Source organism: Tursiops truncatus, chromosome 5 (assembly GCF_011762595.2).
Source record: "Tursiops truncatus isolate mTurTru1 chromosome 5, mTurTru1.mat.Y, whole genome shotgun sequence".
Taxonomy (NCBI): domain Eukaryota; kingdom Metazoa; phylum Chordata; class Mammalia; order Artiodactyla; family Delphinidae; genus Tursiops; species Tursiops truncatus.
The window spans coordinates 72,905,511-72,932,811 of NC_047038.1; the positions used below are offsets into that span (position 1 = coordinate 72,905,511).

A 27,301-nucleotide genomic window follows, 5' to 3' on the forward strand; every position below is an offset into this window, starting at 1 on the left:
AGCTTGTTAAGAATGAAAATAGGATGGGCTCCATAAGAATCACGCGGGGAGCTTGTTAAGCATGAAAATAGCATGGGCTCCATAAGAATCACGCGGGGGAGCTTGTTAAGCATGAAAATAGGATGGGCTCCATAAGAATCACGGGGGGAGCTTGTTAAGCATGAAAATAGGATGGGCTCCATAAGGATCACCTGGGGAACTTAAGCATGAAAACGGATGCACCCTCCCCTGCCAAGATTTTTGTTTTAGCGAATTGATTTAGAGCCCAAACATCTGCATTTTAAAAGACAAAGCGGGACCTCGGTTCTTCTGTGGGGGGGGGGGGTCCTCAGAACCCCCGCTGTTCCAAGGACTTCATTCACCTGTAAGTCTTGTCACGCATGAGGCTGTAAATAGCCCCAGAACGATGAGAAGGCTGGATCCGTGCTCAGGTCCACTAGACTCAAAGTCTATTTCATAAATTTGCTTGGGGGTCTAGGAAGTTCAAAAAGAGTTTGTGGGAGTCCGGCGGGTGAGCGCTTGTAGAAGAAAGCATTGCCCTTGATCCTTATGGCATGTTTTTTGTAGACCCCGGGAGTAGTCCTAGACTCCCTGTCCCCTAACCTCTGACTGGGACTCCTTTACACCAAATATTCTGGTTTTAGGCTCCTTCCATGGAATTCACTCTCCTCTGGGTCATGGCAACAGGTGTCCACGGAAATGTTTAAAGAAGCAGCTGTCCAGGGTCATAAACTCTTGGCCCTCAAGGCCAAACCGGGCAGAAGCGATCTGCTGGATTGGACATGGTGTTTTTGTTTTATTTTGGGTTTAAATACCTTCAGACATTATATATATATATATATGTATTTTCTCAGCAGTTGTTCAGAGGCCTCACCTCTTCCTCTGGTCTTATACCCGAATGAATCCCATGTTCAGATAACTCCTGCCTGGTTCCTGTAGGCATTTGAGTTTGAGACCTCTAGGTGCCACCTCTTAAGTTTGAATCCGTTTACTGGATTAGCTCCAGTTTTCCAGTGGGGCCCTGAGGGAACAGGACTCAGCCTGAGAGAGCCTTAGTGTCAGAGAGAAAGGAAAATCCAGGAGGAGCTCTGCGGCTGGAAGTTCGGGACACAGGGCCAGCCTCACCGGATGCCAAAGCTCAGACGAGGGTGGCAGGGGGAAGCCTGGCTTCTCACGCTTCCCAATGAGTCCCCTCCACCTTCGAGATCCCAGCGGCCTATGGTAGCACCTCATCACCCGATGGCCCCCGCTCTGAGAATGCTGAGCAGACCCACGGTACCACGCACGGCTCTCAGTTGTTTTCCAAACCTTTGCTGACCAACCAAAGGGTTAGCCAACTCCTAGCCCTTTTTACCAGTGCAACTGACCCTGCCTGAAACTGCTTTCTCCCTCCAGTTCTGACTCTGCCTAATTCCTCCCTAATTACTTCAAGATCCGACTCAAACCCCCAACTTCTCCCCAAGCTTGCCCTGATCAGTTTCACCGAAATGCACAATCTCCACCTCCTCTCAACCGGTTACCTGCCCTACTGTTTAAAAGACTTATCTTCTTATGCCTTGGATCATTGTTTATATTTCTTATCTGCATAAATGTTGTCTTCTCAATCAGATCCTTGGCTCCTAGAGGGTGGGTAGTGTGACTAATTTTTTATTGCCCGTATTCCTTCCAGCACCTGCCACAGTACCTGCAATGTGTCATTAATTCACCAATTAGTTCATGATCACCAGCAGCATCAGGTAACAGCTGCACAGGATTCTCTTATAAAGCATCCCTAGCAACTGGAAGCTTCCAAGAAAGTTCTGTCAAATCAGTATGGGAACATGGTCTTTGCACTTTTCTGGCGTCACGCTTCCTGGATTGCTTCACATTTCAGAAAGAATGGGCAGCTTGCATTCGCTCAGTTATTCAACACAGAAGTTGCCTTTGATTCATGTGTGTGCAGAAAAGAAAACGGTAAGCCAGTATGAAGAGCCTTCCTTTAATTAGGCTATAAAACAGAAAGTAACTCAATGGAAAGGCTCCTCATTAGCACCTGTCGTGGGTTGGATGGTGGCCCCCAAAAGATATGCCACCCAGAACCTGTGAATGTGACCCTACTTGGATAAAGAGTCTTACAGATGCAATTAAGCTAAGGCTCTCAAGATGAGATCATCCTGGATTATCCAGGTGGGCCCTAACTCCAGTGACAAGTGTCCTTATAAGAAGAGAAGAAGATGTAGAATTAGAGAGCACACACAGTGGAAGGCCATGTGAAGACGGAGGCAGAGACTGGAGGGATGCAGCCACAAGCCAAGGAATGCCGGGAGCCACCAGAAGCTGGAAGAGGCAAGGAAGGATTCTCCCCTACCGCCTTCACAGGGTGTGGCCCTATTGACACCTTGATTTCAAACTTCTAGCCTCCAGAACTGTGAGAGAATAAATTTGTGTTGTTTTGTGTATGTAATTTGTTACAGCAGCCCTAGGAAACGAATACAGCAACTAACAAGGATAGCAGATGGGGGCTGGGGGTGGAGGTGGAGGGGTGCCGGTGACAAGGGTGGGGAGGAATGCTTTTGGGCACTAGATTTCATAGGTACCTTCGGCATCCATCAAGAGAGAGGAAAGGGCCTTTTCACCATCCCAGTTAATTCTGCCATTGCATATTTTTCTAGAAAAGCTTCCACAATGTCATCATCACCCCGGAGATGCTCACTATTCAGGCTTAAGCTAGGTACTTTCTCTTTGAACCTTCTTATCCAAGGTGGACTGGGGTAACATTCCAATAAGGTAGGACCAGGAAATCCTGAAATGAAGAGTCCTCAAAATGAATGACGTGCCTCCAAAGACCCAGGTCATTCATTCTTTTCTCTACTTATGGAGCATTTATTGAGCATCTACTGTGCTGGGCAAATTGGTTAGTCTGTCTAACTATAACAGAGGCACTGGTTATATCTAAACATGTGGGGATCTCTATCTAAATCTGGCCAGTCAAGCTTTTCTAGTCTGGGCTCTTTGGACTCTGTTTATAGAGTCCTCTTCATTTGCCCACTGACTCTGATTTATACATAAGCCAACTCTTGCTATTTTTACCGCTCTGGTGAGTAAGGAGAACTACATTTTTGTAAGTTCTGCAAACACTGAGGCACACACAGCAGCACCTTTCACCTGATTGCTAGAAGCTGTTCACATCAGTCTGCAATCCTCTTTCAAAGCTTATTAACAAAAAAGAACCAGAAACATATCACTCTAAAGGTTGGAGACATGAGTCATTTCCCCTTACAAAATGGACATAGGTCATGGTGGAAAACGTCTTTCTTTTTTAGAGATGCATAATGAAATATTTAGAGGTAAAATGTTATGATGACTGCAATCTACTCCAAACCACTTCTGTAAAAAAAATAAAACAAATGAGGCAAAAGTGACAAAATGTTAATCATTAAATCTAGGTGACATGAATGTGGGTGTTCACTGCAGCGTTCTTTCTGCTTTCCCATGTATAAAAATTATCAAAAATAAAAACAAAATGGATGTAGAGGTTTTTTTTACCTATAGGGCTATCTTGCCCCTGTACTGATACTCTTTGTGTTTGCAGGTATGGAGACCGACTGTCTCAAAAAAGGATGCTATCTGCTCATAACTAGAAATGCCTGATAGAGACTGCACATCTGTGCATTCAGCCTCTGTTCTTTGGTTCTATTTATGGAAGGAAGAGAAGACACATCTATTGAGAAAAAGCAGAGTACCAAAAAAGAGAAAGCAGTGTTGGCACAGAAGCAGGGAAAAAAACGCCTTGTTGGGAAAGCACTGCATCAATAAGATGGTGGTTTTTTTGTTAAGTCACAGACAGCTAAGCACGCTGCTTTAAACTGCCGGCAGTGTGTTTCGTCCAAGTGCATCCAGTGCATGTGGAATTTATTCCTCTAAACCGACATACCAGCCAAGAAACGGACTCAGGTCCCACCCCCGACCATACCCAATACACAAACACAGGCAGGCACGGTGAGAGGGGGACTCACAGTTCTGAGTACAGGAAGTGTAGGTTGCCCACATTGTCAGTGTAGTTGGCAGGGCTGAGCCAAGGCAGGACCAGCAACAGAAGCGCCTTCATTTTCCGATTAGAGGGCAGCTTTTTCCCCAGCCACCTTCTGTCTGTCAGCTGCAGGGGCCCAGCCCAGCCCAGTCCCTTTAAACAACCCTTGCCATGTTCCCACAATCAGTAGATCATAGAGAATCAGACTTAGAGCCCTGAGCTGGAGCTGTGCTGCTAAATCATGGGCTCATAAGAGGTTTGTGTGCTCTGATTCTCAGATGGGGAGAAGTGAGAACGGAGGGACCCACCGTGGTTGGCGAGAGGGCTGAGGCTGAGAGCAGGCAGCAGGGAAAGGGACCTGGGAAAGGGACCTGCCCCTCCTACAGGATGCCGACTGGTTCTTGGGAAGCAGCTGGTACATCTACATCACTGGCTGGGAGCAGATGGGCGGGAAGCTAATCTGTGTTGGAAGAGGGCGTGAACATGGCTTATTCAGAGCCCACCGTGTGAATAAGCAGATACTCAGAAGCTGTCCTCCAGCTTGTTGGAGGAAGACACTGGATGAAATCAGCATTTCTAGAACACAGCTTGGAGCTCTGAGCTCAATGTGAATCTTTGGATACTGTGACACAGGAATGTTAAAGTGAACCAACTCCACTTATACACGTATATTTAGAATATGCATTTAAGGTATTTTACCTGGTGCTGTCCTGACTACACTGTCAGAGGCGAGAGAAGTGATGGTTTCCTTGTGAAGCTGCAAACTGTCCCTATGTCAGAATAGGCGCTGTCATTCTCTCTGAGACTAATAAAGAGCCTTGACAGACAGACAAAATTCTGTCCAAACAGTGTATATAGGCTCCTGATCTGTAAGAACAAGTCACTCCATTCATCCTGCATAACCCCTGAATAACTGAATTAGGCTCTGGTACTAGCTGTCGGATTCTGGGCATTTCACTGAAGCTCTGAGCTTCAGTCGTCTCCTCTTTGAAATACAGCTAATAATGCCTTACCTACCTGGTTCTGTAGAGGCTGGGCCATAACATCTCTTCCAGCACTGAGATCTGTGATTCTAGACTGTACTGTCTATCTTAACACTAGGGCTACTTTGCATGCCTAAGCTCTGGAATGCCACAGAAGCCCCAGACTCCTCTCCTTCTAGCTCATATTATATTTACGAACATTAAAATCCATTTTGCTAACTGAAGGCCTAAACCTTAATAGAAATGGCTCAAAGGGATGAATGGATAAAGAAGATGTAGCATATATATACAATGGAATATTACTCAGCCATAAAAAGAAACGAAACTGAGTTAGTTGTAGTGAGGTGGATGGACCTAGAGTCTGTCATACAGAGGGAGGTAAGTCAGAAAGAGAAAGACAAATACCGTATGCTAACACATATATATGGAATCTAAGAAAAAAGAAAATGTCATGAAGAACCTGGGGTAAGACGGGCATAAAGACACAGACCTACTAGAGAATGGACTTGAGGATATGGGGAGGGGGAAGGGTAAGTTGTGACAAAGTGAGACAGTGGCATGGACATATATACACTACCAAACGTAAGATAGGTAGCTAATGGGAAGCAGCCGCATAGCACAGGGAGATCAGCTCGGTGCTTTGTGACCACCTAGAGGGGTGGGATAGGGAGGGTGGGAGGGAGGGAGACGCAAGAGGGAAGAGATATGGGAACATATATATATGTATAACTGAGTCACTTTGTTATAAAGCAGAAAGTAATGCACCATTGTAAAGCAGTTATAGTCCAATAAAGATTAAAAAAAAAAAGAAATGGCTCAAAGGGATAGTTACATTAATGACAACCAAGCAATTACAGCAAACTCCACTTCACAGGAAGAAGACCAGACAAAAATCTCCGGGATGAGACCACGTGCAATAAATAGTGTAGTCAGAGGGAATTTGGCATCAGAGATCTGCATTCACCCAAGGCAGGGCTGAAAGAGTTAACTACGGTAGACCCTGAGAATGTACAGATTTAACTCCGACACTTTAGATCTGAAGATAAGCAACCTTGAGAAAGCATGGCATCTATTAATTTATAATTTTTTGAGGTCCTAATTTGAATTCCATTCTCTTTGTCTGGTATGCAAGAGTGAGTCAGATCCAGTGAAGAGCCGTAAAAAGGAAATTAGGTTTGGAATTTAGATGCTGTAGTCAAACAGGCTTGAATCTGAACCTTAGCTCTGCCACGAATGAGCTGTGTGACACTGGGCATGTTGCTTAACCTCTCTGAACTTCCATATCCTCCTCTGTAGAGGAAAGACAATGATAGTATGCTTAACTCACAGTGTTGTTACGAAGGTGGAATGAAATAATGCCTGTAAGAACAAAGGACTCAATGAGTGTTAGCTATTGTTATAAATGCTGTTATTAACAGCCACTAGTAATAGTGGATAAGCCTAGCTGGCAGCTAGCTCAGCATCTATTTTCAAGAGGCTTTGCTATTCTGGTCCTGACCTTTCTTTCCTGCTGCTCTATTAGGGATGTGGCATGTTACAGTCTTTTCTTGAATATAGAGTTTCAGAGTCCTGGGACATACTCTTCTTGAATGTCCAAGATCTACTGTATAGAGCATAACTCATAAACAATTTCATATATAACACATACTGTGGGCTTCAGAGTGTATTGGATTGTATTTCTGATAACCTTGGTAAGGTCAGATTGCTTCTCCAAGTCTTTGTGAAAAAAGAAGGATGTCTGCCTTCCACCTCCTTGTATTTCCATAGGATAAGATGCAGTAATGGATATATGATGCAATATAAAAATGAAGTTATTGTTTTTTGTTTTTGCTTCTGTCGCTCTTGCAGAAACTGCTGGTCTCTTATCCAATATCTAATTTCCTCTTCTTCCTTTTTTTTTTTTTTTTTTTTTGCGGTACGCGGGTCTCTCACTGCCGTGGCCTCTCCCGTTGCGGAGCACAGGCTCCGGACGCGCAGGCTCAGCGGCCATGGCTCACGGGCCTAGCCGCTCCGCGGCACGTGGAATCCTCCCGGACCGGGGCACGAACCCGCATCCCCTGCATCGGCAGGCGGACTCTCAACCAATGTGCCACCAGGGAAGCCCTACTCTTCTTCCTTTGAACAGCACCCAGGTTTTGTTCGTGGTGGTGATGCACTTCGCCTCTCCTATAGATAGGCAGCCATGTAACATGATACTAGCCAATGAGGTATAAGAAGAAATGACTGGGTTAGGCATCCCAGAAAGCTCTTTAAAGGAGGGAGTCTCAGTTTGTACATTGCATTTTGCCCTTCCTGCCTGGTTCTTTCCGCATGGAACTTGGATGTGATGACAGATTTTGAACAGCCATCTTGCGGTCATGAGGTGACAAATTTGAGGATGAATGCTAATCGAAAATCAGGAGCCTGGATTCCTGACGGCATCATGGCAACATCATACTAGTTGTGGGCTTCCTAGCCCCTGACTTTGTGTTAAATGAGAACAAGAAAACTTTTACATAGTTAGAACAATATAACCTGAATTTTTTATTACCTGCCATCAGATATAATCCTACCTAATACAATCTTTTGCAAATAAAATCCTACCTTCAAATGCTCATGGATTGCTGTGTAGCTTCCTTGCTAGTAAACAGTCCTAACCCTAATCAATGCACCCAGGCTCTGCCTGCCTGAGTCCTATTTATCCTTAAATGTCAGCTCAGACATCACCCATCACCAATCACCTCCTGTTTTCCTGTCTCTTTTCTCTTCACTAGACAGGGAATTCGTTTAGGGCAGGAGTTCTACTGGTCCTGTTCTCTATTGTGTCCTCACCACAGTGCCTAGAATGCAGTAGATGCTCAATAAATATTTGTTGAATGAAAGAGAATTCAACTCAGTTAAAGAGACCATTTTTTGGACCAATCTTTCTTGATCAGAGGCAAATTAGCAAAAAAGGACTTCATACTTTATGAGAGTGATGGCAGAGACTGAGCATGTACATGGATGGATAATAAAATGTCCAGGAAGAAAGGAAAAAGGTAAGGAAGATTTCTGGAAATAAGTGCCCAGGAGCCTGTGGTTTCTTTAAAGAATTGCTTGGAGCATAATCTGATGGGCACTCAATGGTTCTCTCAGAAAGTAACGCAAAGGCATTGCCCCATCTCTTTTGTGCCCAGGAGAGCTAAAAGAGCAGACCTCAGCCAGGTGGGGCCAGGAGAAAATTGAGTTCACGGTTAGAAAGTCACATGAAGGATGTATGTCAAACACAGTTAGGGTGGAGATGTTGACCCAGGCTGAAATGGCCAACATGACTTGTCACCTGCCCACCTTTCCGTAGGGTAATACTCCCCAGACCTTCACTCTGGCAGTAAAATCTTCCCTGCCCTGTAGGCAGCTAGCTGAGCCTGTGTTTATGGAACACACTCCAGAAAAGGGCCCCTGATAGAAGAAAAGGTCAGGAGAGGTTCCAGGGTAGGCCTTTGGGGAAGAAAGTTCCAGGACATTGGGCTTAAAGTTAATCAAGAAAATAACCTCTAGAGAACCTTCAGTCAGGTGTGCTAATGCATCACGTTTTCATTCAGGGATGTTTTCAAAACACTGAACAATGAGCTCTTTATTCATGCCAGTAAATGCTGAAGGAGGGTCAACTTCACTATCTCCCATTTTTATTATCTTCCATGAGACAGAAACTCTAGAGCAACGTGACTTGTCCCATGAAAAAATTCAATGTGTATGTGTTTTCAAATTCTCTCTTTTACCTTTCAAAGGTCATTTGCTCAGAGGCAGAAATCATGGCTTATATAGATTTTTCTTTCATTCTGGGCCTGGCCTGTGGTGGATCCTTGATAAATATTATATATGCAGATGATGATATTGCATAAAGCTGTAGCCTTGAGGCTAAGATAACTCCCACTCAGGATCAAGGAAGGAAAAGCTTCGCCTCCACGTGCCCTCTCACTGCTGGTCTGGGTCAAGAGAGATGCATTGAATTGACCCTCTACTGTGCCCTCACCATGTCCACTGCCAACGTCCCTTGGTTGGGGAGGCTGCCATTTGACTCAACAAGCCCATCGCCCTCGTGGGCATTCTTTAGAGTAGACTCATGTGACAGGAGTCTGCTAGCATCTAAGAGGGCAGAAGTCAACAGAATTATCCAGAAAATTCCAAACATTAGCTCACACGCTCAGATCTACTTCCACAGAAGAACCCTCTAGTCGGAAGTCAGAGATAGTTGTCCACGTCATTGCTGGTCCAACTAGGCATGCACACTCACAGTTGGTCCTACACGTTTGACTTCAGGATTTACATTCAACCCAGGGTCTGAAGTAGTAGGGTAACGATGTTTACAAATGCCATGAATTCTGCAGAAAAACAGCCAGCATCCCTGGCTCAAGTCTACTGTTCTTATTAGCGTGATCCTATGGACAGGCCATGAACAGAGACCTTGGGAAAACAGTTCTCGAACACATGTTCTTTTCTAAAGGGACAATGGAAACATTCTAAATGTGATTCATTTCTGCAAGAGCTTAGTATCCAAGGAGCCAACTGACATAAATACCCATTGTACAGTTGGAGAAACCTACATGCGGAGTTTCTCATGAAGCCCTGAACCGTTAGCTCTCTAGGACCCCCTGGAAGGGCGTGTGTGGGTCCACATCGGTCTCCCGGTGGTTCTCAGCCAGAATTACAGTGAAGTTCTCTATTCTAGGTCGATTCTCAGCCTGCCTAGTTTATATTCATCAAAGCGCCATCAGCCAAAGAATTTTTTTTTTTTTTTTTTTAGCTGCACCGCATTGCATGCGGGATCTTAATTCTCTGATCGGGGATCAAACCCATGTCCCCTTCAGTGGAAGCCCAGAGTCTTAACCACCGGACCACCAGGGAAGTCCGAAAGAATATTTTTTTTAACTCATTACATTTTAAATACTGAAACCAAGAATGCAAAAATGATAAATAAATCTGTCTTCTAGTACAAACATATGACCACACTCACACACAAGCAGCCACCAGCCTGGAGGCGTCATATGGGAACGTAAGGCAAACACTTGCCTTCTGGTAACCTCTGAGTTTTCCTAGTTTAAGGGACTCCAGAGGTAACTAAGTAACTACTTAATTACTTTTGTATTAAGTAACTACTTAATCTAACCTCTCTTCTAAGGGGAGGAAGAGGTAGTCTACCCACCCAGTCACAGGCCCAAGGCCCAAGAGGGCTCTAGAGTCAGGCTCTGGATTAGCTCCAAATTCTGAATCCTGGCTAATGCTCAGGAAGCCTGAGGGAAGGAAGTGTATATTAAGCATTTGATGACTAACAAATATAACATATATATATATTTTTGCAGTACGTGGGCCTCTCACTGGTGTGGCCTCTCCCGTTGCGGAGCACAGACTCCGGATGCGCAGGCTCAGCGGCCATGGCTCACGGGCCCAGCCGCTCCGCAGCACGTGGGATCTCCCCGGACCGGGGCACGAACCCACGTCCCCTGCATCGGCAGGCGGACTCCCAACCACTGCGCCACCAGGGAAGCCCTAAGTTAAATCTTGAGATGAGGAAAGGAGCCTGAATTATCCAGGTGGATTCACTGACTGGATCCCAGTGTCCTTATACAAGAAAGGCAGGAGGATTAGTCATAGAAAGAGATGTGGTGATGGAAGGAGAGGAGAGAGACAGAGAGAAAGAAGGGAAAGGTGGGAGAAGAGAGAGAGAGATTTTACGCTGTTGGCTTTGAAGATGGAGAAAGAGGCCACAGGCCAAGGAACACAGGTGGCCTCTGGAAGCTGGAGGCCGTAAGGAAAGGGATTCTCCTCTAGAGCCAAAAGGAACTAACCTCCCAACACCTTGATGTTAGTGAGACCCGTGTTGGACTTTGAATCCTCAGAACTGGAAGATAACACACTTGCACTGTTTTGTTTTTTTGTTTTTTTTTTCTTTTTGCGGTATGCGGGCCTCTCACTGCTGTGGCCTCTCCCGCTGCGGAGCACAGGCTCCGGACGCGCAGGCCCGGCGGCCATGGCTCACGGGCCCAGCCGCTCCACGACATGTGGGATCCTCCCAGACCGGGGCACGAACCCGTGTCCCCTGCATCGGCAGGCGGACTCCCGACCACTGCGCCACCAGGGAAGCCCACTTGCACTGTTTTAAGCCACTAAGTTTGTGATCATTTGTTAGAACAGCAATAGGAAACGAATACACCTCCCAAAACAAATATATAGACGGCAAACATCGGGAACACAGGAAGGTGGGAGGGAGGTCTACCAGAGCCTTTCTCTTCCTCATCTCCTCACTTCCCCTACCCAGTGTGACCTCAGTCGTGGCTCTGGTCCCCCATCAGCATCTATCTGCATCTAACCTCTGACCCCAGACCAACTCCCCCTCCAGACAATGCCTCTCCTACCTGGGTAAAACTTGCAGCAAAAGTCACACATAGACCCCCTTACCCCTTCTCCTCTGGCCAACTTCCTTCCGGGCAATCAGAGAAGAGCCACATCCTAGTTTACACACCAACAATCACAGAGGGTCAGAGGCAGCCCAGAAACCTGAGATAGATGCATTTGGTGCAACATCTTAGGGGAGAAAAGTGAATTCACTGACGTAATTATACGGAAAACATGTGTGAAGCATTACACCCAGGCCATTGCTTTGGACGCAAACTTCCATGTTAGGGATTCTGTGTGTGCGCAAAGACAAAGACTCAGATTCATGACTTAAGGAATGTGACCTTTACAAAAAACACCTGCACCTGCCTCTTGCCCTTGTTACAACAGGAACCAAGATAAATACCAGCTTCCAAATTTCCTCTTACAAAATAACTGTGGTATTATTGTTCACGCTTTATTAAGCACCTTAAATGCTCTAAGAGAGTAACTCCTATACCCAAGACCCAGGGGTGCCCCTGGGCCGTCCACACGAGGAACATTCAGGACCATGACAATGTGAGTGGACGAAGTAAGAGGCGGACAGGTGGAGTGGGTGATGTTGGCCACCAGCAGGAGCGGTCAGACCAGTGTTCTACCACCAGTGTGTGTACCTTGGCTGAAAAATTTGCAGAACAAATCGCTTGAAGGACAAAAGGTTTCTAAATTTCTCCTTTTAAAAACTTAGTTGAAAATACCTCACATCTCCTCAAAGGAGAGTTGGATGTTGCCAATTCTCATACAGAGAAAATTCTAATAATCATGGGCCAAAGTGGGAGACATTTTTTCCTTACATAAAAAGATAAGCAGGGCTTCCCTGGGGGCGCAGTGGTTGAGAGTCTGCCTGCCAATGCAGGGGACGCGGGTTCGTGCCCCGGTCCGGGAAGATCCCACGTGCCGTGGAGCGGCTAGGCCCGTGAGCCATGGTTGCTGAGCCTGTGCGTCCGGAGCCTGTGCTCCGTAACGGGAGAGGCCACAACGGTGAGAGGCCCGCGTACTGCAAAAAAAAAAAAAAAAAAAAAGATAAGCAGACTTACCTGGTGGTGCAGTGGTTAAGAATCCGCCTGCCAACAGAGGGGCCATGGGTTTGAGCCCTGGTCCAGGAGCATCCCACATGCCATGGAGCAACTATGCCCGTGCACCACAACTACTGAGCCTGGGGTCTAGAGCCCACGAGCCACAACTACTGACCCACGTGCCACAACTACTGAAGTCCACATGCCTACAGCCCATGTTCCAAAGCAAGAGAAGCCACTAAAATAAGAAGCCCGTGCACCGCAACGAAGAGTGCCTCCACTCAGGGTAGACAGCAGAAGGAAGAAGAACTACAATCCTGCAGCCTGTGGAACAAAAACCACATTCACAGAAAGATAGACAAGATGAAAAGGCAGAGGGGTATGTACCAGATGAAGGAACAAGATAAAACCCCAGAAAAAAAACTAAATGAAGTGGAGATAGGCAACCTTCCAGAAAAAGAATTCAGAATAATGATAGTGAAGATGATCCAGGACTTTGGGGAAAAAATGGCGGCAAAGATTGAGAAGATGCAAGAAATGTTTAACAAAGATCTAGAAGAATTAAAGAACAAACAAACAGAGATGAACAACACAATAACTGAAATGAAAAATACACTAGAAGTAATCAATAGCAGAATAACTGAGGCAAAAGAACGGATAAGTGACCTGGAAGACAGGATGGTGGAATTCACTGCTGCGGCACAGAATAAAGAAAAAAGAATGAAAAGAAATGAAGACAGCCTAAAAGACCTCTGGGACAGCATTAAACACAACAATATTTGCATTATAGGAGTCCCAGAAGGAGAAGAGACAGAGAAAGGACCCGAGAAAATATTTGAAGAGATTATACTTGAAAAGTTCCCTAACATGGCAAAGGAAACAGCCACTCAAGTCCAGGAAGTGCAGAGAGTCCCATACAGGATAAACCCAAGGAGAAACACACCGAGACACATAGTAATCAAACTGGCAAAAATTAAAGAAAAAGAAAAATTATTGAAAGCAGCAAGGGAAAAAAGACAACATACATGGGAACTCCCATAAGGTTAACGGCTGATTTCTCAGCAGAAACTCTACAAGCCAGAAGGGAGTGGCATGATATACTGAAAGAGATGAAAGGGAAGAAACTACAACCAAGATTACTCTACCCGGCAAGGATCTCATTCAGATTCGATGGAGAAATCAAAAGCTTTACAGACAAGCAAAAGCTAAGAGAATTCAGCACCACCAAACCAGCTCTACAGCAAATGCTAAAGGAACTTCTCTAAGTGGGAAACACAAGAGAAGAAAAGGACCTACAAAAACCAACCCAAAACAATTCAGAAAAGGGTAATAGGAACATATATATCGATACTTACCTTAAATGTGAATGGATTAAATGCTCCAAACAAACGACAGAGGCTCACTGAATGGATACAAAAATAAGACCCATATATATGCTGTCTACAAGAGACCCACTTCAGACCTAGGGACACATTCAGACTGAAAGTGAGGGGATGGAAAAAGATATTCCATGCAAATGGTAATCAAAAGAAAGCTGGAGTAGCAATACTCATATCAGATTAAATAGACTTTAAAATAAAGAATGTTACAAGAGACAAAGAAAGACACTACATAATGATCAAGGGATCAACCCAAGAAGGAGATATAACAATTATAAATATATATGCACCCAATATAGGAGCACCTCAATACATAAGGCAACTGCTAACAGCTATAAAAGAGGAAATCGACAGTAACACAATACTACTGGGGGACTTTCACAGCTCACTTACACCAATGGACATATCATCCAAACAGAAAATTAATAAGGAAAGACAAGCTTTAAATGACACAATAGACCAGATAGATTTCATTGATATTTATAGGACATTCCATCCAAAAAGAGCAGATTATACTTTCTTCTCAAGTGTGCACGGAACATTCTCGAGGATAGATCACATCTTGGGTCACAAGTCAAGCCTCGGTAAACTTAAGAAAATTGAAATCATGTCAAGCATCTTTTCTGACCACAACGCTATGAGATTAGAAATCAATTACAGGGAAAAAAACGTAAAAAACACAAACACATGGAGGCTAAACAATGTTACTAAATAACCAAGAGATCACTGAAGAAATCAAAGAGGAAATAAAAAAATACCTAGAGACAAATGATAATGAAAAGATGACAATCCAAAACCTATGGGATACAGCAAAAGCAGTTCTAAGAGGGAAGTTTACAGCTATACAATCCTACCTCAAGAAACAAGAAAAATCTCAAATAAACAATCTAACCTTACACCTAAAGGAACTAGAGAAAGAAGAACAAACAAAACCCAAAGTTAGCAGAAGGAAAGAAATCATAAAGATCAGAGCAGAAATAAATGAAATAGAAACAAAGAAAACAATAGCAAAGTCAATAAAACTAAAAGCTGGTTCTTTGAGAAGATAAACCATTAGCCAGACTCATCAAGAAAAAGAGGGAGAGGACTCAAATCAACAAAATTAGAAATGAAAAAGGAGAAGTTTCAACAGACACAGTAGAAATACAAAGCATCCTAAGAGACTACTAGAAGCAACTCTATGCCTATAAAATGGACAACCTGGAAGAAATGGGCAAATTCTTCGAAGGGTATAACTTTCCAAGACTGAACCAAGAAGAAATAGAAAATATGAACAGACCAAACACAAGTAATGAAATTGAAAGTGTGATTAAAAATCTTCCAACAAACAAAAGTCCAGGACCAGATAGCTTCACAGGTGAAGTCTATCAAACGTTTAGAGGAGAGCTAACACCCATCCTTCTCAAACTCTTCCAAAAGATTGCAGAGGAAGGAACACTCCCAAACTAATTCTATGAGATACCAAAACCAGACAAAGGTACTACAAAAAAAGAAAATTACAGACCAAAATCACTGATACTATAGATGCAAAAATCCTCAACAAAATACTAGCAAACAGAATCCAACAACGCATTAAAATGATCATACACCATGATCAAGTGGGATTTATCCCAGGGATGCAAGGATTCTTCAATATACGCAAATCAATCAATGTGATACACCACAGTAACAAATTGAAAAATAAAAACCATATGTTCAACTCAATAGATGCAGAAACCTTTTGACAAAATTCAACACTCATTTCTGATAAAAACTCTCCAGAAAGTGGGCATAGAGGGACCCTACCTCAACATAATAAAGGCCATATATGACAGACACACAGCAAACATCATTCTCAATGGTGAAAACCTGAAAGCATTTCCTCTAAGATCAGGAACAAGACAAGGATGTCCACTCTCGCCACTATTATTCAACATAGTTTTGGAAGTCCTAGCCACAGCAATCAGAGAAGAAAAAGAAATAAAAGGAATACACATTGGAAAAGAAGAAGTAAAACTGTCACTGTTTGCAGATGACATGATACTATACATAGAGAATCCTAAAGATGCCACCAGAAAACTACTAGAGTTAATCAATGAATTTGCTAAAGTTGCAGGATACAAACTTAATGCACAGAAATCTCTTGCATTCCTATACACTAATGACGAAAATTCTGAAAGAGAAATTAAAGAAACACTCCCATTTACCATTGCAACAAAAAGAATAAAATACCTAGGAATAAACCTACCTAGGGAGACAAAAGACCTATATGCAGAAAACTATAAGACACTGTTGAAAGAAATTAAAGATGATACCAACAGATGGAGAGATATAGTATGTTCTTGGATTGGAAGAATCAATATTGTGAAAATGACTATACTACCCAAAGCAATCTACAGATTCAATGCAATCCCTATCAAATAACCAAAGGCATTTTTTACAGAACTAGAACAAAAAATCTTTAAATTTGTATGGAGACACAAAAGACCCCGAACAGCCAAAGCAGTATTGAGGGAAGAAAACGGAGCTGGAGGAATCAGACTCCCTGACTTCAGACTATACTACAAAGCCAGAGTAATCAAGACAATATGGTACCGGCACAAAAACAGAAATATAGATCAATGGAACAGGATAGAAAGCCTAGAGATAAACCCACACACATATGGTCAACTAATCTATGACACAGGAGGCAAGGATATACAATGGAGAAAAGACAGCCTCTTCAATAAGTGGTGCTGGGAAAACTGGACAGTTACATGTAAAAGACTGAAATTAGAACACTCCCTAACACCATACACAAAAATAAACTCAAAATGGATTAAAGACATAAATGTAAGACCAGATACTATAAAACTCTTAGAGGAAAACATAGGAAGAACACTCTATGACATAAATCACAGCAAGATCTTTTTTGACCCACCTCCTAGAGTAATGGAAATAAGAACAAAAATAAACAAATGGGACCTAATGAAACTTCAAAGCTTTTGCACAGCAAAGGAAACCATAAACAAGACCAAAAGACAACCCTCAGAATGGGAGAAAATATTTGCAAATGAATCAATGGACATAGGATTAATCTCCAAAATATATAAACAGCTCATGCAGCTCAATATTAAAAAAACAAACCACCCAATCCAAAAATGGGCAGAAGACCTAAATAGACATTTCTCCAAAGAAGACATACAGAAGGCCAAGAGGCACATGAAAAGCTGTTCAACATCACTAATTATTAAGGAAATGCAAATCAAAACTACATGAGGTATCACCTCACACCACTTAGGATGGGCATCATCAGAAAAATCTACAAACAAACAAAAATCTACAAAAATCTACAAACTAGAGAGGGTGTGGAGAAAAGGGAACCCTCTTGCACTGTTGGTGGGAATGTAAATTGATACAGCCGCTATGGAGAACAGTATGGAGGTTCCTTAAAAAACTAAAAATAGAATTACCATATGACCCAGCAATCCCACTACTGGGCATATACCCTGAGAAAACCATAATTCAAAAAAACACATGCACCCCAGTGTTCATTGCAGCACTATTTACAATAGCCAGGTCATGGAAGCAATCTAAATGCCCATCGACAGATGAATGGATAAAGAAGAGGTGGTACATATATACAATGGAATATTACTCAGCCACAAAAAGGAACGAAATTGGGTCATTTGCAGAGACGTGGATGAATCTAGAGACTGTCATACAGAGTGAAGTAAGCCAGAAAGAGAAAAACAAATATCGCATATTAATGCATATATGTGGAATCTAGGAAAATGGTACAGATGAACCCGTATGCAGGGCAGAAATTGAGACACAGATGTAGAGAACAAATGTATGGAAACCAAGGGGGGGAAAGCAGCAGGGGTGGTGGTGGTGGTGGTGAGATGAATTGGGAGATTGGGATTGACATGTATACCCTGATGTGTATAAAATGGATGACTAATAAGAACCTGCTGTATAAAAAAATAAATAAAAGAAAATTTTAAAAAAAGAGTAGCCCCTGCTCACCACAACTAGAGAAAGCCCACACGCAGCAATGAAGACCCAGCACAGCCAATAAATAAATAAATAAATAAATAATATAAATAAATTTAACAACAACAAAAAAGGTAAGCAATGCCCTCCAGGAAATCTTTTTGGGGATCAGGAGCCTCAGAGAAAGCTGCCCATCAGATTTTCCAGTATCTTTCACATTTCAAATGGACACAAATGAACTAAGCCAATCACAAAAGTACAGGCGTTGAATGATGCTTCTTATATGAGGTTCCTAGAGCAGTCAAATTCATGGAGACAGAAACTATTGTAGAATGGCGATCGCTAGTGGCTGGAGAGGAGGGAAGGGGAGTTTTTTTGTGTTTGTTTGTTTGTTTTAATGGGTATGAAGTTTTCGTTCTAGAGGATGAAAAAAGTTCTGGAGATGGATGGATGGTAGTGGTGGATGCACAACTATATGAATATACTTAATGCCACTGAACTGTATACTGAAAATGGTAAATTTTATGTGATGTATATTTTAACAAAAAAACCCAGTCCTATAAACACACACGCGCAACTCACACCCCACAACTCTACCGCATACTGTTTCCTCACCCTGAACCACAGCCATTAATACCTAAGACCTTTCTTATTTTGAATGACTCCTTGCATTGGTTGCAAAGCAGAAGGCAGAGAAACAAGCATCTCGGGAAGCAGCCGGGCCCTGGAACACCCCACCCTTCCAGCGGCCGCCCTGAGGGCGGGACTTCACTGGATTGGCCGAGGACAAGCCCCTCCCTACCTCATTTGAAAGTGACGGTCAAGATCGCAGCGCTGCAGGACCTGCGCGCAGTGCTCTGTGAACGGGCAGGTCACCAGCAGCTTGTTGAGGAGCTTGTTGACCAGGATGCTCGATTTCTTGCAGTGCTGCAGGATCACAGGCTTGCGATCCACAGGGCAGAAGTCCTTTTCCACCAGGAAGTTGGTGAGGCAGGGTGTGCAGTAGGTGTGTCCGCAGGGAGTGTCCAGAGGGTCCAGCAGAGCTTGCAGGCAGATGTGGCAAATGAGGTCATCGTCCACTTCTTCCGTGTAGGTGTAGAAGTGGTTTTCCTCAGGGGTGTGGGCTTGGCCGCACACCACACAGCGGGGGGCAGGGATGGCATCTGGGTCCTCAGCAGGGTCCAGCTGGTTCATGGTTGACTGGGAGGGGGCAGGGCAGTGTGACAGGAAACCGACCCAGGAAAACGATGTATCCTCCGGAGAGAATCAAGATCTTCTAGGAGCCATCCACAAACCTAAAAGAGAACAAGACTGCTTATCTTGGTTATAGATGGGAGGCAGTGCTGCCAGGGGACAGAGCTGGGCCGTGACTCAGAAGGCCAGGGCTGAGTGCCCACTCAGGTGACTGACATGACCTGCGGCCAGCAGCCTTGCCTCCTTATGCCTCAGCTTAACCACCTATCCCAGCAGGAATAATATTTCCCTTTAATGTCCTCATGTTGGTGTCGTGAAAATTATTGGGGTAAGATCTGGGAAATGCCCAGAAATACACCCTATGAAATGTAATTTGTTAACAAAATAGCCCAGTGATTTATAAAACTCTCTGTCAGAGCAGGACAAGAAGAAAACCAGTTAACGCTGATGGCTTTCTCGTATCTGTCTTCCTTACCGTTCTCCGAAACTCAGAAAATATAGGACCTCAGAGTCTTCAGCTAAATCATCTGAGAAGAAATGAGAGCTCTTTGGGCAGTCGTATTTTTACGATGACGAAAGCATTGCTTTCTTCTGTATGCGTTTCATTTACTCAGTCATGTAGTGGTAAAGTGGGTCCTGGAGCCATACTGCCTGGGCCAATCCCACCACCACTGTGCGCCAATAATTTAAGCCTCTGTTTCCATGTCTGTAAAGTGGGGACAGACTACCTCAGAGGGTTGTTGTGAGGATTAAATGAGATATGAGGCATAAAGGTCTTAGAATTATGCCTGGAATATAGTAAGTGTCCAATAAATATGAACTATTCTTACATGTATTTGTTACTGAAGTCCTCCTGTCTCCAGTCTAGCTCAGTTGGCCTGGAAACTGAAAGCTATAGTTCCTCTAAGGGGTCTTTTTGCTTTGTTCTCATAGTTGTCTTTCATTCAATTATATATATATTTTTTCAAACTAGCAGAATACTATCACACTATGTATTTTCCTTTAGTATCAGAGTTTAAAATGGAGTTTTCAACATGCCTGATTAACATCTAGGAAGTCTCCTGATCAGTCAATAAACATATTTTTTGGCCTTCAGTCATTTTTATTAATGAGCTGCAGTAATGTGAGATGAATAACAATGATAATCATAAACATCTCTGTTTTCAAAAAACATTTTTTGAGCGCCAACCTTGAGCTAGGTAATGAGTTGCCTATGGGGGAGACTTTCAAGAGAGCTTTAAAGGACATGCCTGCTCTCATGGAGTCCCCAGTCCGGAGGAGGTGGACATGAACACAGTAATGAGAAGCCTGGGTAAGCAGTGCAAACAGAGGTCAACGCTCATGACAACAAAGAATCCTGCAATACCCCAGCCCCCAACTCAACTTTCTTCTTTTCTGAAAGTAAATAAAATAACTTTAAGCTTTCCACAGGAACATAAGGACACATGAATAACCTAACAGGAAACTAGCCACGTTTGGAAACAGCACAGCAGTCATTAACTGCCTTGCAGTTTTTTTTTTTTTCTTTTCAAATAAAGTCCGAGGTTGTTTGTACAAACATAGCCTTATCTCAAAAAGAAAATACATTGACTTCAACCTTTCACTGAGTCAGCTTCGTGTTTACATTTCTGTACTGCAGTAATATGGCTTGAAGAACGCTCTGGTCAAGAGGTAGAAGTAAAGTACCCTGAATGTGAAACATTTAGAAATCATAGCATTTTATTTAGCATCAAAAGAGACCACAGGCAGCTAAGGTAGAGGGTGCAGGAGGGGGTGAAGTTGTTTCTAGTCAAATTTCATGGAAACCTACACAGCTGCTCTTTGTCGTCAAGGCTGATAGAAGGTACTGGAACCACACAGGAAATGCTTTAAGTGGCATGAAAAACGGTTGAAAAATAAACATGAAAATGGAAATGGCCACCCAAACGTTATCATCTGCTATAGGAAAAGATGTTCACATATTTTGAACTAAAGCTCTAGATATTTAGACCTGGAAGAGTTGGGTCACATACTCCCACGTGTTCTTTCTTGTTGTGCAGTACTGGAGACTGCTAGGAATGCAGGTGATAGCTCTGGTTGGACAGCTGGAAAAACAACGTCACGTTTCTAGGCCATTCCCTTGTTGGTGAAAAGGTGGAGTTGGACCAGAGTTTTGGTTTTCACTCTGCTCTGGAAGGGGTGTCAGTTGCCTCCGGGTCTTCCAGGGAAGGGAAGGGGGATGGTGGGCTGTGTCCACTTTTCCACTCCACCCAGACCCAGCCCCACTTTCATTTCACACGTTAGATTCCTCATAATATTTGGTTCAAAGCACCGTGGCTTAAGTTAAAAAAAAAAAAAAGGCAAACCATCAGACTAGATACTATGAAATCCCTTTCAGAAATAGCGTTCTATGTATCTGTTCTAATAAAGTGGAGGTGTTTTATTTTGGGGTGGTTGGCTTTTGGGAAAATCTTTTTTTTTTCTTTATAACAGCTTTTTGAGTATGCCAGGTACCATGTGCCAAGCACTATGCTGGGGCCTTATATATATTATGTTATTTAATCCTTACAAATCCCCAGGGATTTTGTTTTGTTTTTAATTTAACAGATGAGGAAACTGAGGTGCAGTAGGTAAGTAACTTGTCAGTTGCACAAAAAAAGAAACAAACCAGCAAGGGCTCCTGACTCCTTACTGCTCTTCACCATTTTGCCACTTTTCTCCCAGCATCTTTTTTTGATTATGACCAGTGAGAATCCCAAAATGTAACTCACTAAATAAAAGAGCCCCAGGAAATTAGAAGGTGAAAAATCTCTTTAGGCCACATCGCAGATGGGTTTTCCCAACATCTCTGAATAAAAAGATTCTTTGACTTTACTGAGTGTTAAAATGCCTGACACAGGATGAGTGAATTGGGGCGAGCAAAAACGGCAGGTTTTAGCTCCAACGCTCATTTGTTTTTGTTTGCTTTCTTTTTTATCTGAGACCAATTTGAAGTCCCTAGCAATCGGCCCTATGAGAAAACCAGATTCTTCACATAATATTAATGTAAACACTGCTGTATATATTTTTCAACTTCGCTTTAGACTAAATAAAGCCTATATGAATAGACACAGATTAAAAGAGCACTGGCTGACCAACAGTTTGGGCTCTAAAGAAAGAACTAGGTAGACTTTAAAAAAATATGATTCGTATAATTTACCTGACGTTTCTTATTTCCAGTTTACATCTTATAAGCGTGGATGATGTATCATGTTTTGAGACATATATGTGCCTTGCTGATGAACTGAGAGGAAATTATCAAAAATCATTAAGGCTTAAAAGGTAAACTCTTTTCTCCCCTAAACGTGAGCGAGAGGGCCTATCCATCCGCATCAGTCAATGTGTCAGCTGTCGGCACCCTGATCCTGGCTGGGGTAAGGCACGGGAGCTGCAGGGTGGCTTTCTTGCAGTTTGGAGTGAAAAAGAGCAGGAAGTAGATTGCCTCCTTGGGTGTGTGGTTTGGGGTGGAACTCTTATTCTGCCTTGATACAATGCTCTTGTGACTCAGGAACCATTTTTTCCTCCTTCTCCTCTTATGTGGGGGTGGAAGAGACACCCGAGGGGACTTTTACAGAGATGTGTAGTCCACCAATGTCACGCCAGGAAGTACCAGGGAAAATAACAAAATCTCCATTTCTGTTTGTCCTTAATCCCTGCTTCCTTTCCCACTGGTTTATCTTGCCTGAAATCTGTCCAGAACTTTTCCTACCTAACTTTCAAATTCTAAACGTTTGCGGCTTGTCAACAAAGATACATTTCATAGCAAACGTGACTCAGCACCGTCCTCGGCCAGGAGGGTCGTTAGAGGTCATAGGTGCACTGTCGCCTGTGCTGGAAAATTCAATAGACTGAAGACTTAATATCCTTAAGAACAGGCTTCAGGAGGGAGATGAAGAGGTATAAACTTCCAGCTACAAAATGAAGGCGTCAGGGGGTGAAATAATATAGTCAATAATAACGTGTAGGATCTTCATATGGTGACATATCATAACTAGATTATCGTGGTGAACATCTTGTAATGTCTAGAAATCTCAAGTCACTATGCAGTGTACCAGGAACTAACATGGTGCTGTAGGTCAATCATACTTCAACAAACGAACAAACTCAGAGAAAAAGAGATCAGATTTATGGTTACCAGAGTCGGGGGAAGGGGGGTGGGTCAAGGTGGTCAAAAGATACCAATTTCCAGTTATAGGATAAATAAGCACTAGGGATGTAATGTACAACGTGATTAATAAAGTCGACACTGCCATACGTTATATATGAAAGGGAGTAAATCCTAAGAATTCTCATCACAAGGAAAACAATTTTTTCCTTTATTTTATATCTATATGAGATGATGAATGTTCACTAAACTTACTGTGGTAATCATTTCATGACGTATGTATGTCAAATTATAATGCTGTATACTTTATACAGAACTGTATGTCAATTATCTCTCAATAAAACTGGATGATAAAAAAGCACACACACAAAAGAACAGCCTTTGGGATATAGCCTATTTGGAAGTAGAAAAAAATTTGTATGAGATAACCTATCAGAACAATGGGGTCCCTGGTGGCTACTGTCCCACTAAGTTTCCTTTAAATGTACACTGCCTTTATAGAAAATGGTTATCTGATGTAGTCAGAATAATCCATGTACTCCACTTTGGAAAGGTGCTATAAACACGTCATCTGGCATGCTGCACTGACAATTTCACATTTTCCTTCTACTGAAAGGTCAAGACATGACTCTAAAGCATCTCTTGAATAGTTGCGTGAGTCACATGCGCTATTCAAACAATAGTAACGGGACCTCATACTATTAAAAAGAATGTATCCTTGTAGTCAAATGGCAGCGTGTCTCGCGTTGGTACTTTACCCTTGACAAACACGAATCATGGTAGCCAGAAACTTTTTGGGTTGAAAGGGAGCCTCGAGAGATGGTCCTTAGATGAAATAGGCCTTTATTACTTTATAAAATAGATCATTCTTCCTTTGGATACCTCTAATCTCCTAGGGAGGGAAAGTCCATATATTGACCAAAAATTTGCCTCCCTGGAACTCACCCACCCCCTCATGGGTGCCATTTAGAATATGTCTAATTCCTTAAATCCCTCAATTATAGGAAGACAGCCCCCAAGCCCTCCCCTAGGTTCAGTAGCCTTAGGTGCATCTGACATTCCTTCAGGATTCCTTCAGACTCCAAGAGGCTGACCACACCCTTCTGCAAGCTCCCAACTTAACAGTGTCCTCCCTACAATGTACGGAGAGCAACCGGGACAGAATGAAGCGGGAATTAACCAACTGCTCCCACAGCCAAAGACTGCATCTGTTTTCTTGGTGGCAATACACGCCCCGGCTGTTGCTGCCGTCCCATTGGGGCTGAGCACAGGACACTGCCCTGAGGCCTGAAGGAATCTATTAGCAATTCTTGGCCACAGAGGGAAAAAAAAATGAAGGGTAATCAAGTAGAGAAGTAAATACTTTTAAAAGCAAAAGCAAGGGCTAGGAACAGTTTAGAAAATGCAAAGATATTTAGTGGCATTAGTTAGATTGATATAAACAGCATAAAGTCCTTAATGGCTAAACAGTTCCAGTATTAGAATTCTCAGCGCATAATCTGATCTGAAGAACGGATGGTATTTGGGGAATTTGGAGCTCTCCCATTTGTCTGTAAGCATTCCTTTATTTTGACAACTCTTGTTGTCCTAAAATATCCTGACATATGTAACACAAAAGAAATGGAAATCATTGCAAGAAATGGTAAATCCGAGATAATTTTTCCTATGCAGAGCATAAACATTGACGAGCTTTCACTGAAATTCACTAATAAATGAAAAAATTAAAATAGTGGCAGGCCAAGGGCAGCTGACGGTGGGGTGGGCCATGGGATAAACTAGAAATCCTGAAGCTCCAGATACTCTTTGAGAAGGAAAGTGTGTGAGGAGCCTTCTTAGTCAGGCACCTTGGACCATTAGCGTTCTCCCCTTATCTGTCAGAAAGCCTTGCTTCTGGAAAATTCCTACTTAGCCTATGACAAACAGTGTCAGAAAAAATCCGCTGAAGACATTCCTAGATAACAGATACTTTTATCCCATCAGCACTATGTGGTCCGTGTTGCAGCCTAAGGCAAAAGGAAATGTGAGTACTGATATACATGTTTTTGTGTATTTTTTAATGGTTAATTTTTCCCCAGATCATTAAGACAGTTGAAAAAATGTGGGAAACATGAAAAATATGTATATTAAATGTACAACGTTATTTTAAGTTTAAATATTTTACTTATACTAAAACCAAAATTTTTTCGCCATAGTTTCATTTTCCTGGCTTTAAAGGAAGCAAACCCATCAATACTATTTTCAAAATCTACCTCTTTGCCTGTCTGATTTTCAGTTGAGGAAATTGCCTTTTTTTTTTTTTTTTTACGCGGGTCTCTCACTGCCATGGCCTCTCCCGTTGCAGAGCACAGGCTCCGGACGCGCAGGCTCAGCGGCCATGGCTCACGGGCCCAGCCGCTCTGCGGCATGTGGGATCTTCCCGAACCAGGGCACGAACCCGTGTCCCCTGCATCGGCAGGCGGACTCTCAACCACTGCGCCACCAGGGAAGCCCGAAATTGCCATGTCTGACAAAGTGATAATCTTAAATAACCTTTAGCTAACTTGAGCTACCAATCCTTGTCTTTATTTAAATTCTGATCACCATGGATTTTTTGCATTAATTTTGGTTTTTAAAAATAATACATTAAAATATTATCTATAGGGATTACTAAGTTTTTTTTGGTGCCCCCTTAAAATCTGCACCCTAAGGTGAGCGCCTCATTTGCCCCACCTACTCATGGCCCTGTCACTGTTATTTTTAGAGACTCAGGTAGAGAGAGTAGGGTGTTGAGGCTGTGGTTAGGACCCAGATCAGCTTCCCACACCTCCTGTGGGCCTCAATCTTTTCCTTGCACCTGCCCTGGTTCCCAGCCAGGTGCAACGGCAAAAGTGGAGAATTACAACCTTGTCACAGGTGTGCCACTAAATTTTAACCAAGGTCTAAATTGACTGCTCTGATTGTTATACTTGATAGAGGCACCAGGTGAGCCGTTTGCTGAAGGGCTCACGAGGCAAGAGGAAGAACTGGCTTCAAATGAGAGGAAGAAAGTGTAACCTACAGCCAGGTCCCCAAAATGATCACAAAACTATTGGATCCTGAAAGAGCTTTGTTCTGTGAGTGTATAAGAGAGCCCAGTCAAGTGATAGAAACCGTCCTCTAGAGCAAGGACACTCTGTGGCTATACAAACGGCATGAGACTCTGCCCTACTGTAGTCAGTGTGCTTCATAATTTTTGCTGACTTATTTAATGTTCCAAATCTTTGAATCCCTTCAACCAACCTTCATGTTTTACAGTGTGTCTCAAACACGTAAAGACTTAGAATCCCTTAGTCTTTCCCTTCAAGAAACTATGCTTGTGGGGTTGGGGGGGGAGGGATAAACTAGGAGGTTGGGATTAACATATACACACTACTATATATAAAATAAATAACCAACAAGGATCTACTGTATAGCACAGGGAACTATATTTAATATTTTCTAATAACCTATAAGGGAAGAGAATCTGAAGAAGAATATCTATATTACTGAATCGCTGTGCTGTACACCTGAAACCAACACGATATTGTAAATCAACTATCCTTCAATTAAATTTTTTTTTTTAAATCCAAGATGAATTAGCCATTCAAACAAAACTGAGCTTAAGGTTTTCCTGTTGTTGATGGTACTTTAAAATCTGGATGAAGCTGCGCAGGGCAGAAAGGCTGCAGAGTTGGTTTGAAACTGGTCACTAAAGGCACACCTCCGTTCAGAGATCACAGTCACAGTCAGAAACACCATCTGGGACCATGAAGACCAGAAATACACCCACAGAGGAATAGGGTGGACTAGTGCCAATAAATTCTTCACACCAGTGGCCTCGTCTCTCTTTCTAAAATGATTATCTAGCAGGCATGTTTGTCTAACCACTGCCATAGCTCTGGCTTCAACTCTTAAATTAGATTATTGGGGGAAAGTAATTGCCAAAGTTAGGGCAAACGCTATCTTCCTCTATTAAACAAAGTAAATTTACAGTTACATTTTAAATTATAGATAAATTTTGTGAGACTGGGAGATATCAAAGTGCCATCAGTTTTTTTATAAATACCAACTGGTGGCGCAGTGGTTGAGAGTCCGCCTGCCGATGCAGGGGACGCGGGTTCGTGCCCCGGTCCGGGAAGATCCCACGTGCCGCGGAGTGGCTGGGCCCGTGAGCCATGGCCTCTGAGCCTGCGCGTCCGGAGCCTGTGCTCCGCAGCGGGAGAGGCCACAACAGTGAGAGGCCCGCGTACCACAAC

General features: G+C 43.0%; 1 protein-coding gene across 7 annotated transcripts in view; it reads right to left on the reverse strand.

Annotated features, from left to right (window-relative positions):
• The window catches only part of LNX1 (ligand of numb-protein X 1), a 199,962-nt gene that overhangs the window by 101,139 nt on the left and 71,522 nt on the right, over positions 1–27,301 (reverse strand). For 4 of the 7 annotated variants that reach the window (XM_073805255.1, XM_019928167.3, XM_019928166.3 and 1 more), the window contains one exon: positions 18,534–19,026. The exons of 2 other annotated variants lie outside the window; for them this stretch is intronic. In XM_073805255.1, coding sequence (XP_073661356.1) covers positions 18,534–18,925 — 392 coding nt within the window. In that variant the 5' untranslated portion in view covers positions 18,926–19,026. Of the gene's footprint in view, positions 1–3,995; positions 4,313–18,533; positions 19,027–27,301 lie in introns of those variants that run through there. One more of the 7 variants, XM_073805256.1, reaches the window with a different exon arrangement.